Source organism: Macaca fascicularis, chromosome 12 (assembly GCF_037993035.2).
Source record: "Macaca fascicularis isolate 582-1 chromosome 12, T2T-MFA8v1.1".
NCBI lineage: Eukaryota > Metazoa > Chordata > Mammalia > Primates > Cercopithecidae > Macaca > Macaca fascicularis.
In genome coordinates, this window is record NC_088386.1 from 97,144,992 (window position 1) to 97,157,805 (window position 12,814).

Genomic DNA, 12,814 nt, shown 5'->3' on the forward strand with positions numbered 1-12,814 from the left:
AAAAGAACTGCTTCACACTTCCTGAATCTTCTCAAACTTGGTATCTGCATATCAATGACTTTAGATTTTATTTTTATGTTGCTGTTACTTTTGCTAAGGAAGTATTATGGTATACATAGATACTGTCTATTCTATTTTTAAAAAATCTAGGAAAATACATTAAGATCTGTTTATTATTACTATTAGTGGTTTCTTGTGTATGTGTTGGTTTGACAAGTAGAGGTTGTTTTCTAACCAAAAACATAACACAAAAGAAAGATTTAGTACAGGATTACCTGTGCAAACAGCTGGGACAAAAACACAGGGAGACAAATGAAAATTTAAGCTACTCATGTTTATTAACTGATTTACATTTGACAAAACAAAGATAGGTGCACAAAGAGCTGTCTGACAAAGTCAAATCCCAGGTATCGAACAATAGTATTCCCCTGGCTGCCCTAGTTGCCCACTCTGCGGGGGATGTGCTCTGCCATGCCACCACTCGGTTATCACACTGCGCTGCTGTTGGGCTGCATGTGGAGTACAGGTCTGCATGCATCTGACATCAGAGAAGTGGCCCACTCAACACTAAAAGCCCCAGTTCGACATGTCGCAAGTCGATGTTAGTAACCACCAAGTACTAATTCTGTACTAAAATGGTCAGAAAAGATAACAAGCTTTGAGTACTGTGTAAAATTATACCTTTTATCGAGAATAGGCTCTTGTAAGCTGCCTTGTAACTTATTTCCTCTCTTGCCAAAGTCTATCCATTTATGTCAAATCAAGAACATACACCACAAAATTTTCTAAAAAAGTACTTTAACAATGGTCATTAACTTCTCCCTAAGGACCCATGCCTAAGGTTATTTACATAAGATTTGGGATCTTCATAATTTAGGAGAACTTTAAATTCTGAGCTCAGGAAGATACTTTTCCTACTAGATAATAGGACACTCAGAAATACCTGAGGTATAATCACTGAAAACCTTCTTAAAGGAAAAAAAAAAAAAAAAGAAGATTGAGGTTTCCTATACTGGCATGAAAGTATACATACAATTTTTATCACAGAAAAAACTAAAATGTGAATAGTACCAAAACATAACAGATAAATTGGGAGGAACCAGCTATTAGGCTCCAATTCTTCTTACTATATTTTGCAGAAAATGCTAGTATTATAGAGATTATCAGGATATACCAAAAATGATTTTAGGTAGAAACTTCAAAAAACAGCAAAACCCAGTTTTAAGACAGGATTCATTTCTAGAGACATTACACATCAGTATACAATTAAGGTGTTTCTGGTGGAACATCAACATCAGTGTACTTTAAAAAAATCTAAGTCTGGTTCTTTTTAATCAGATGTCCTTATTTGGCTGCTAACACACCCCCACCACCCTGCCTTCAAAATGATCATTTAGTCATTAATTATAAAAAAGTATACAAATTATACTCAGTACAGAGCACGGCAAAATCTAGTTCAATTTATAGCTTTATGTAATACACATAAATCGGACAATTTAACTTTGTACTACTCTCTGGCCCTACAGTTTCCTACTTCCTGATGTTTCCTGGAAACTGTAACTGTTCAGGCAACAGAAACACTAATTACTTTCTTAGGGAACAAATAAAAAATTTTAAGAATTGGCTAAAGTAAGCACCCCAGAGTCACTCTATGAAACACAAATTCAAATGGTATTTTTAAAAAGTGAATTGGAATATGTGGGAAATTTAAACAGCAGGGATTCTTCTATTTAATGCCTGCCCCATTCAAGGACACTTATATTCACATATAAACCTGCTGGAATCCTTTCTGAATGTGTACGCTCTATCGACCTCAGCACAACTAAGTGAAGGGGAACGAAAGGGAGAGACCATCTTCATCCTTTGTTTTTGCAGAATTTATTTAGAAAAATTTTATTAAGAGATTCTAAAAAGTATAAGAAACAAACACATTTTTACCACTGCATTCATGTTGGCTTTTTTGAGCACATAGCTCTAAGTGGGGGGGTGGCGGGGATGCCTCAAAAGGGGAGAGGAAGGACTCTCCTTGGCCTGGGAATAGGTGTGCCTACGGGAACCACAGGAGCAAGAGTCAAGAGTTCTTCAGAAAATAGCCTTTAAGTCAGGACAAAGGAACAAAACATTTGCAAATTAAGCACCAAAAAGATTAAGTAATTTACTTGCCATTTTCATAAACAAAATAATTAGTCCACTGTCTCATCTTTTCTCTATCATGTCTTTTGTATAAAGACATTTCTTTCTGAGCTGCGTGTTGTCTAGACAAAGCCACGTCATCTGATGAGAAGCAGACTTTGCTCAGCAACATTGAGAAAAAACAGATCTACTTCTTTCCATTTCTTAGCCTGTGTCAACTGCTGAATGCTGAAACCTAACCCCAGAGCCTCACTTTGCCATTTCATACAGTTTGAATTAAAAAAAAAAAAAAGAACCTTAGAGAAAAAGAAAAAGCTTTGACTCCCCCATTAAAAAGTTTATTCTCTAATTCTATAAATATCAAGAAGACAGATGTGTTTTATTTTATTTGACATTAGGAAAAAGAAAACACAATCTCAAAGCAAGCACCTGGGTTTTACTTCAGCTTATAATAATTTAATGTGCCTGAGAATTTTTGTGCAAATACATGTCATCTTTCATTAAAAATATGCATAGCGCACTTTGGAAAAAGTTGGTTTAGTTGCAACCAACTTTTCTCACAAAAAATTTTACATATATAAATATAAAACATTCCCTAATTCCTATTGATTGCACTTCTGGCTTAACCCCTTCCAGCCTCCAAGGAATTTTTAAAAACATGCAATTACGTTTGTATTCCTTGGCTACTGCACTTATTCAGAAGAAATATTCTAAAAACAAGTTTTCTTGGTTCCAATTTACTCACATTTTGCTTCTTAAAAGTAAATCCCTCCCATGCTCTACCCAGTTTTTTTTTTTTTTGGAGGTTGTATAAAAATACAAATTTAAAAAATGAACTTTTATTAATCATAAATACAAAATAATTGAGTGGTATTTGGGCTCCCAGGGGCTCAAAGGCCTGAAAACAGAAAGGAAAATAGGAGTCTCCACCTATGATTCAATGAAAAAGATGAAACTCCTAATTTTGCTAATTCTGCGAGCATATCATTTGATGGATGTATAATTTAACCAGATATTAACAGGGGAAACATATAAGCCATCTCACTATTGTCTGAGTAATAGACTGAGCTTACCCCACCAACCCTTCAGAATGGCTTTCTGTAAGCAATAAAGCTACTCCTTTTCTCTTCCCATCCTTCTAACCTGGGTTCTCTCTGCTTTATGCTTACCAGAAGTAAATGTGCCAGGAAGTTCAGTATCTCTGTATGTTTTAGTATTACTAAATTTATTTTTATTCACTTTTTATTTTCAAGACAAGAAAACTCAACTGAAGGAGTATATTAAACCTTTCTTTCCTGCCTCTGAACACTCATGGCCCATTCATTTATACTTTCAATTTGCCCGACTTCCTCCATTAGGGCTCATCCCAATTTTATTTCCATTCCTCCATTCCCCCTTTCACATTCACAACCCTTGTGCAACATTCCTTTTCTCTCAAGTCAGACCAGACTACATGTTTCAGTGCGTATCTATCCCTCATGTGCTAATTTGTATAAGAGGTCAGTTAACTGCTGAACCTCAGTCCTCCTTCAGGACACCCATTTTGGGTGAGGATGTGCAAACTGGGGCAGCAAAGCTACCCATTATGACTGGAAGACTCTGATTCCTCCTTAGTCCACCTAATAAACTGCTACCTGAATTTAAATAAACAGCAGAATCTGGTTTTTGAAGACCAATTTCTGCCTCCTGGCATCTTCCATTCTCTTGGGCACCAGGGTTCTTGACCACTCTGGCTATCCCCAGTCTCTTCAGCCTGTCCACTAAATTCATCTTCAACTGGCCAACATCAGGAGGGTTCCGGGAGGGTCTCAAGCCATACATCTCCTGGAGAAATGTCTCAGCTGGTCGAGAGGCCAAAAAATTTTCAGAGAGATGCACTCGAGGCTCAAAGGGCAAAGGAGAAGGGCAAGGTGAGTGAGATGGTGAATTTGGTGGTGTGGAAGGGATAGCCAGGGATTTAGGGAGAGGCTGGAGGGGGTTCTCTGAAATTGGGCTGTGGTACACTTTGGCAGAGATGCCTCGTTCTTGTAGAAGTTTGGCCAAGCTCATGGTGCTACTGAAGGTTGTAGTGGAATCTCGTCGGTTGGTGATGGACTCACCAATGCTGAGTCTATAGGACAAGGCAGGAGAATTCACAGCCGTGTTGGATGAACTGCTACCACTACTTCCACAGGATAATGAAGGGAACCCAGAGCTTAAAAAAAAAGTAAGTGGGAGACAGTGTTTAAGAATAAAAAGCAAGCCCCAAGCTGACATTTAAAGTAATTATAGTAGTTATCCTTGGTAAACATAAAGTAACAGGCAACAAACACATCTGTAACTGTACGCTGTGGAACAGATCTGGGAAAGGAAAATTTGACATGATACTTCAATGATTAATTATTTGTAATTTGTAACTTAGTAATTAACTTATTAAAAGATATTTTCAGTAGGATATGAAAGGTATTGCTGTACTCTTAGATAACTTTACTCTTAAATTTTAACTCTAAAATGTACATCTGTAGAAATACAATTAAATTTTATGACAGAAAGCAAAGAAATTTGAAGATTAAGGAAAGTAATCTTTAGAATGTTTATTTATATATCCATTCCATAAAGTGAGATACATTGAGACAATAATCCATAACACTTTACCAACTTTTAAAAAAATTAAACATGAAATGCTCTTCTGGGAGAAGTTTCCTTCTTTTTAATCTTTTAATTTTATTTTATTGCGAAATAATAAACTTCTAATTGTTAAATTTTATTTTCTCAGGAAATGTTAATTTCAAACAATGATAGTATAAAAATATCCATAGAATGAATTTTTCTCAACCTTGACTTGAAACATGTGTTTTTAGGAAATTAAAAATAACTAATAGCTTCAACATCTATTCAGTAATACTTCTTCAGCATTACTTCAGTATTCAGTAATACTACTGAACATACAGAAGTGAAGGTAAGCTTGTGCAGAGGACTGGCCCTGTAAATCTTGCAGTTTGGCTAACTCCGGGTATATAGCCCCAGCTGCGTTATTTATTAGTTGTCTGCCCTAGGACCAGTGACCTCAACCTTCCATGCCTCAGTTTACTTTACACAATACATACTCAGTTGCCCTGCCCACTTTTATAATAATCAAATGAGAAAATTCTTATTTTATGCTTAGTCAAAAAGAAAAACTAACCAATCATGTACTTAAGGAAACGGTAATGGAATGGAGATGGTACTTCTTTAGCCAATTTCCCCGCAAAACAAATGTTACCAGTATTTAATAGATCAACTTTCACTTCAACACAAAATACTCAATACATTAAACATCAGGATATCAAAAATTTTAAAGATTATGAACAAAACACAAGCTTACAATTAACAAACTTTCTAAAGCACCAACTTGTATAGAAGCAGCAAAATTCAAATAAGTTTGACTCCGTAGTCAAACCAGTCCAACTAAAAGCCTCTGATCCGGAATAGTCTATATATTGTATTCCCAGTCTCTAATCTCCCTATTTCTACTAGACTCTAGAACTGCCTGTCCTTATCCAAATTGTACACTTCATATAATGGCATCAACCTGTATTAAGAGTCTCCTCAAGAACCAATTTTGTAAAACTTGTTATCTTGATGACTATAAGAACAATGTAGACAAAAATGCAGATTTTTTTGTTACAGACTTTATTGGGATCTTTAGTGGATATCATCCAAATGCTCCCCTAAATAATTCATTTGTTTCTATTTTATAGACATGGTGAATCATAATCTTATTTCCCTCCACACTTGCAGCTAGAAAGTTAAGACTCAAATACGTGGCTAACCTTAGCAAGCTAACATGGCTAACATAAGACTTTATGGTACAATTTGCACACTAGATTTATTCTTTTACCCATTTTATATCCTTACTCTTGATTCCCCTTTGCAACATCTTTTTTTTCTACTTCTAGTTAACATTATTCTTTAATGCATTTAAAGTAATTATGGTAGTTATCCTTGGTAAATATAAAGGGACAGGCAACAAACACATCAGTAACTGTGCACTGTTACACGTTCTACATATCTTTAAAAGCCACCTTAGACCCTTTTGGGAATTGTTAGGATGGAAATGGCATCAATATGGCTTAATAAGGGACTACATATTAGAATATTCAAGTTTTAGCCTACGTAGTAAATAATTTGGCCTTGCCCAGAGAGGTCTGGCCTTTGCCCTCCGCTCCTTGGAGGCAATCTATGTCACAATAGGAGTGTCTTTGGCTAGAGTGGAGGCTGATCACACTAAATCTTAGGGTGGGCCAGGCCACACCCAACAGTCTTAGGGTGAGGAATGGCCATGCCAAAAAGACCAACCATGTGATTTAGGGTAGGGCCTTTGAGTCATGCAGTATCAGTTGGCCAGAAGGCTGAGTTCAACTCTGTTGAACTGAGTTCAGTCAATCATACCTACACAACAAAGCCTCAATACAGACAGACTGTAAGCACTAATACTTGGGTGAACTTACCTGGTTGGTAATATTCTGTGTGTACCGTCACATATCAATACTAGGAGAGTAATGAATCCTAAGGACACATGTAGAATCCTCTAAGACTCTGCCCTATGCCTTTCTTCCTTTGGACAATTTTAACCTGTGTTCTTCCCTTGTAATACAGTAGCCACAAGTATAACAACTTGCTGTGAGTTCTGTGAGATCTTCTAGCAAATTACTGAACCTGAAAGTGGTTTTGGGAACCCTCTGCACTTGCAGGTGTTGTCAGAAGTGAAGGTGAGCTTGTGCAGAGGACGGGCCCAGTAAATCTTGCAGTTTGGCTAACTCCGGGTATATAGCCCCCGCTGGGTTATTTATTAGTTGCCTGCCCTAGAACCAGTCACCTCAACCTTCCATGCCTCAGTTTACTTTACACAATACATACTCACTTGCCCTGCCTACTTTTATAATAATCAAATTAGAAAATGCAATGTGAAAATATTCTAAAGACGCATTATCACAGAACATTAATTAACATTCTAGAAATTAAAATGAAGGTAATTTTTAAAAGAAATTCATGAAAATATAGCTGAGGAAAGAAGTGAGGCCCCAGATTTCCCAGGCACTCTTACCTGGGGGTAACCTGAGTGATGTCAGAGGGATGTAATATTCTACAGGTGGTGAAAGTGAATGTTGAGTTTGTGCATGACAGGCACTTTCCTGGATTGGCGGTTGCAACTGAAATAGATTTTTAGGGAGCAAATACATGATTGAAAGACTAGATTAATAACGTAAAAAGCTCATCATTATTTATTCATAATATAGCATTTATCAAGTACCTTTTGTACTAAAAATCCCCAAATCTGGAAATGAAATAAATATACATAAAGATTGTACTAGTATTAACTGGTTAGTATATAGGTGAATCCAATACTTTAAAACTGTAAAGCAAAAGGCATAAACAAAGCTTAGAAATGAGAAAAGAAAACTGAAAAAATACATTAAAAAAATCAAGATCTAGTTATCCAAGTGATTCAGTCAAATTTATCTACTCTGGTGGTTCTCAAAGTGTGGTCTGAAGCCTCTGTGGGAGTCTACAGGTCAAAGCTACTTTCACAGTAATGGTAGGACAGAGGCCTTTGTGATGGGTTTACATTTGCACTGCTGGTGCAAAAGCAATGGAAGGCAAAACTCCTAGCTCCTCAGCACAGATCAAGGCAATATCACCAAGTTGTCCTAGTCTTCTTAATTGTTATGCACTTGGTATTTCTTAAAAAGCCATATTCACTGAAGAATGTCCTTGAAGTAGCAGTAAAAATTATCTATTAAATTTTGAATCTTGGCCCTTGAGTCGCTTTCCTGTTCTGTGCGATGAAATGGGAAAGATGTATTAAGCACTCTTGCTGCACACTGAGATACAGTGGTTATCCAGAGGAAAACACTTGTGCAACTGATTTGAAATTTTGTCATGGAATACCATTTTTACTTTAAAGAACTAACAGACAAACTATAGTTATTCAGACTTGGGTGTTAAGAGAGACATGTTAAAAATGAATGAAGTGAGCCTGTCCCTTCAGGAAAAACAGCTAACAAAACGTGAGCTTTCAAGAAAAAGTTAGTTTTGGAAAACTTGTATCTACCACTGAAAGCATGAACATCCTTAAAGACTTTTCTGATGAGATAGGTGGTGATATTAATATGATTTTAATATTTTTATGTAATAAAATGTGCCAACATTTGGAAAATCTGCATAACTCCATGAACCAATCAACATTTTCTAAATGATCAATGCATGATGTTAAAAATCAAGCATGGGTGAAAGATATATTCAAAATGTAGGATATGAACACTGCATTTTATTTAATTTTAATTTTAATTTTTTGTTAGTAGAGACAGGGTTTCACCATGTTGGCCAGGCTGGTCTCAAACTCCTGACCTCAGGTGATTGCCCACCTCGGTCTCCCAAAGTGCTGGGATTACAGGTGTGAGCTACCAGCCTGACCAATGCATTTTAACGTTAACAAAGTAATGAAAAGTTAATTGTTAGGGTTTCAGATCTCACATTGCTACAAATGTTCAAGAAACTACTACTTACCTAGTTTTAGTGTAATGTCAAAAAATAGCTACAAATATCTGAAAAGACTATTAAAACACTCTTTCCTTTTCCAACTGCATGTTTGTGCCTGGCTGCATTTCCTTCATATTGTTCAACTGAAACAACATATTGCAAAAGACTGAAGGTAGACGCTGATAATGAGAATAAAGCTATTTTGTATTAAGTCAAAAATGAGAGACTTGCACAACTGTTTTTCTCACTATGAAAAAAATAGCTATTTTTCATAAAACATATTTGTGTACAATTATTTTAAATGAGTTAATACACATTTTTATAGTTTCTCAGTTTTGATTTATGATATATTAAATGTCAATAGATATAACCTACACAGATAGGCTCTCTGGAATTCTCAGTGATTTTTAGGGGTGTAAAGAGTTCCTGAGCCCAAAAGGTTTGTGAACCACTGACCTGAATTCATCCAGCTCTCTACCTAATCTACTAATGCAGGCTGGCTAAGATAAAGTGGAGGGGATTAGGAATGCCACTAATGCTATAGATTTTCATTATCTGATATCCAAGATTGAGCACCTTCCAGTGAGCAGAATTAGCCAGCTGACTATCTAATAAGTCAGAATGCAAAGTACTTCTGGTTACTATACCACATTTGACCAGACACTCTTCTCACCTGTAACTGGTCCACCTGCTGAAGTAATGGGTGGTAGGAAGATCCCCGTTACTGGCTTGGATGTTGACAGTTTCTCTTCCACTTGAAGAGGTTGCTGAACCTGAAAAGTAATACCCTCCTCTTCATCCTCTTCTAAATCTGAGATGTGATAAATGGTATCCCTGGGCAACTGGGTAAAGCCTTTAGTAATGACACCTGGTCGTGGATCAAGGATGGTTCCCAAGTTTGGCTGAGCAAGCTGCTGCCAGTGATACAGAGTTTGTGATCCTGAATACGCAAAACAAAGGAGGGGGAAAAGGCATGTTTACATTTCCCACAAATCTTAAAACAGAAACTAAAATTATATGTGTAGTAACAATAATGACAGCAATAAAACTACTTATTTAGTGTTAATAATTTGGTAAAAGCTGCAAATTAGTTTTCAGAGGAAGATGACAAGATGTCAAAGGTATGAGTAATAATCTGTTTTAACAGTTAACTTTGAGAAGGACATCTAAAGGGGTGAAAAAAACCCCAAGGAGACACCCTGAATAGGAAAGGAGCTTAGCTGCTGAGGCAGTGATGGAAGACAGGTGCCTAAGAGGTGAGCTGTATTTTCCCAGGTGACAAAAAAGTCAAATACTTCTCTCGCCTGGAACTATGCCTATGAAGTTGAAAGTCGAAAGTCAAAAGCCAGGCTCCCAGGGAGAACAGGAAAATGAAGAAGATAATGAAAAAGAGGATATGTTCTACTAGTTCCAGACTATAGAACCATGGTGAATGATCACCCCAAGCAACCGCACCAGATGCGATGTCTAATTATGTCACTGTAGTAATTTCATCCTAAAAATGGCAACTCCAGCAAATATCTGCACTGATCATTAATGAATACAACTAAGTTATAAAATCTTTGAGTTTGAGGGGTCTTTATAGGTTACATACTCAAAATTTTATTTAATGCAGAACTCTTTTTAGGATAATATAAGAGAATCATTCAATGATTGTCATTATTCCAGAAAACAAAGGAATTTATTTTGAATTCAAGTTTTTTCTTAGGAGAGAATAGAAACTGAACTGAAAAAAGGAAAAATACAGGCACACACACCTCTAAGTCAATTATACTTTTGGGTAAAAAACTCTTTTGAAAAGGAAGGTGGAGATGAATTATTATCTCTAGATCATTATCATTTATCATATCTTATTCATCTAACCATGGAAACTGCTGTCGATGATATTCCTTAGCAAAGGACAGAAAAAGATTACTCCTCCTCCCTGCTCAGGTTTATATTAAAAAACATCAGTAGAAGAGAACTGCTGGCTGATGATTCAGAGACTGCAACTCTCTTCATTCATTAATTTTCCACAAAGTACTACAAAGTCTTGCCACCCAAACAGCAAGGTTAAGGGATAAAAAAAGATCATCTGCACATAATGCTCCTAAAATTAAGACACAAATCTCAATTCCAGGGAAAGGAACTTCCAGTAAGTCACGTGGTTTAGCTACTGATTTATTACCTTCAAGGGGCTTGACAATTTGTAATTTTTCTGGCATAAAACCTCGAAGGCAACTGGTACTGCTGAGGTCTGTGATCTCTGACTGGTTGGTGCAGAGGGAGACAAGGCTCTCTGTCGGGGTGACACAGCCACTAACCCCTTCCTTCTGGTCAGCCAGAACCTGGATCTTCCGCTGCCATTCTTCAGCGAAGAACTGCTTCTCACTTAAATAGTTCTGTCGACGCAAGTTAAGGCGATGCAGTGCTGTAGCCAAATCACTGTCTCCAGAGGGTCCTGGTTGGCCCATCTTCTGGGAGCTCCTATAGGAAAATTGCGTTCACTAATTAGATCTTGAGGATCATCAGCACGACCCAGACCTCTCCCTTCTATAATGGAGAGCATTCAAGAGACTGATCTTAAAAACATGGTATTTTCCTAGATACCTGGAATATAGAAGTAATAACAACAAACCAAAATTACCAACAACACTATACATCATTTTTACAGATCATTTCAAATGACTTGAAAGGCAAGATAATACTTTATTGATATTCTGTGCTTTCTGAATTTTCTATTTCATTTAATTTATGAAACTACACATTCAACCATCTATAAATTCTTATTAGGTGGTCACAAAAGTAAATATTATATTTTGCTGAATCTGTATCATGGATTGCAAGAGGTACTATTATTTTATGTATCATAAAGAAGGAAAAAAATGCTACCCATTAAACTAAGGCATACTATTAGTTACAAAAGATAACCATTTAAAAAATATTAAAATATGAAAAAAATTTTCTTTGGGCCACAGAATCACCCATCAACACTGCAGAACATTTAAAAGAAAACAACAAAATTTGTACATAATACTGCATTTTTATAGTTCACTGATGCCCATTTTTTCACTTCAACACTTTTGAAACTGGAAGCTATCTTATAATTGATATCAAATGGAAGACTGGCAAGCTGAGTTGTGGGTACTCTGGGCTACTTGGGTATAAATCCATATAAATGTGTTTACAATCTTCTCCTAAGATAATTGTGTAACAGTGAGGCAGTAGGACACAAAGCTACTGTGGGTACAGAACACTGCCCAGAACAGACCAGGCAATGCAACTGAAACCTGGTGTGATGAATTCCCATGTTAGGAAACATTGCCCTTTGGTGCCAAACATCTATCTTTCAAAGCTTTCAGCTCACTTTTCAGTAAAGTTGTTTACCATCTAGCTATATAGAATTCAATGTATTAATAAAAAGAATGAAAAAAAAAATCTAAGTTTAAATAAACAGAAAATCGACAGCACCTTGATGGTCCTCAAGATGTATTCAAACTTACATTTATCCTGAAAATCACCAAAATGGTTGAGATTATGAGCATGGATTATGAGAAGGTGTCATCCGATGTATTCATGCTAGTGACCAAATAGATCAAAAAAATTTGACTTTGGCATGATCTGTCCCACAAATAATAATACAAGGCATCATAAGTGAAGGAAAACTGACAGTTCCAGAACCTTCTTGGGACAGTAGAGTAATGCTGGAATGTGCGTATGTGAATCTGGTGAGGCAACGTGAAAAGAAATGCAGAATCACTGTTACCATCGGATTCCTACCCTGCAACTTCCTCTGAGCTGCTCCCCTGGTTCAGGAGTGATTTGTCCTCTGTTTGCTGAAGACCAGACTCAAAAAGTTTTGCTGTCATGATGACACTTGAATGGTTGGAGCCTGGAATGGGTAACAGAGCTGGGAACGAGATAGAGCGGCCCCGTGTGTCATTGGCAATCCTGACGGTATCAAACACCCGCTTCTGTTGGGCTCTGTCAAAAAAGGAAGTGTTCATTATTATCACTGCTAGCCACTAAAGCATCTAGAGAAGAGGCATGGATGTGCAGTCCATCAGAAATAAAGCCACCCTGAGGAGTTTCTATAGTTTAGGAGAAATCATCAGAAAATAAGCTTTCCGCTGCATAAATGTCTTCTTTTGAGAAGTGTCTGTTGATAACCTTCGCCCACTTTTTGATGGAGTTGTTTTTT

The 12,814-nt window shown here is 36.8% G+C and overlaps 1 protein-coding gene across 9 annotated transcripts in view; it reads right to left on the bottom strand.

The window, feature by feature from the left end:
- Window positions 1-313: 313 nt before the first annotated feature.
- Window positions 314-12,814, bottom strand: part of TRAK2 (trafficking kinesin protein 2) — a 76,271-nt gene continuing 63,770 nt past the window's right edge. For all 9 annotated transcript variants that reach the window (XM_074009745.1, XM_005573926.4, XM_074009748.1 and 6 more), the window contains 5 exons: window positions 12,394-12,597; window positions 10,802-11,100; window positions 9,308-9,574; window positions 7,199-7,304; window positions 314-4,327 (listed from right to left, as the gene is read on the bottom strand). In XM_074009745.1, the coding sequence (XP_073865846.1) occupies window positions 3,652-4,327; window positions 7,199-7,304; window positions 9,308-9,574; window positions 10,802-11,100; window positions 12,394-12,597 (1,552 nt within the window). In that variant the 3' untranslated portion in view covers window positions 314-3,651. The remainder of the gene's footprint in view (window positions 4,328-7,198; window positions 7,305-9,307; window positions 9,575-10,801; window positions 11,101-12,393; window positions 12,598-12,814) is intronic.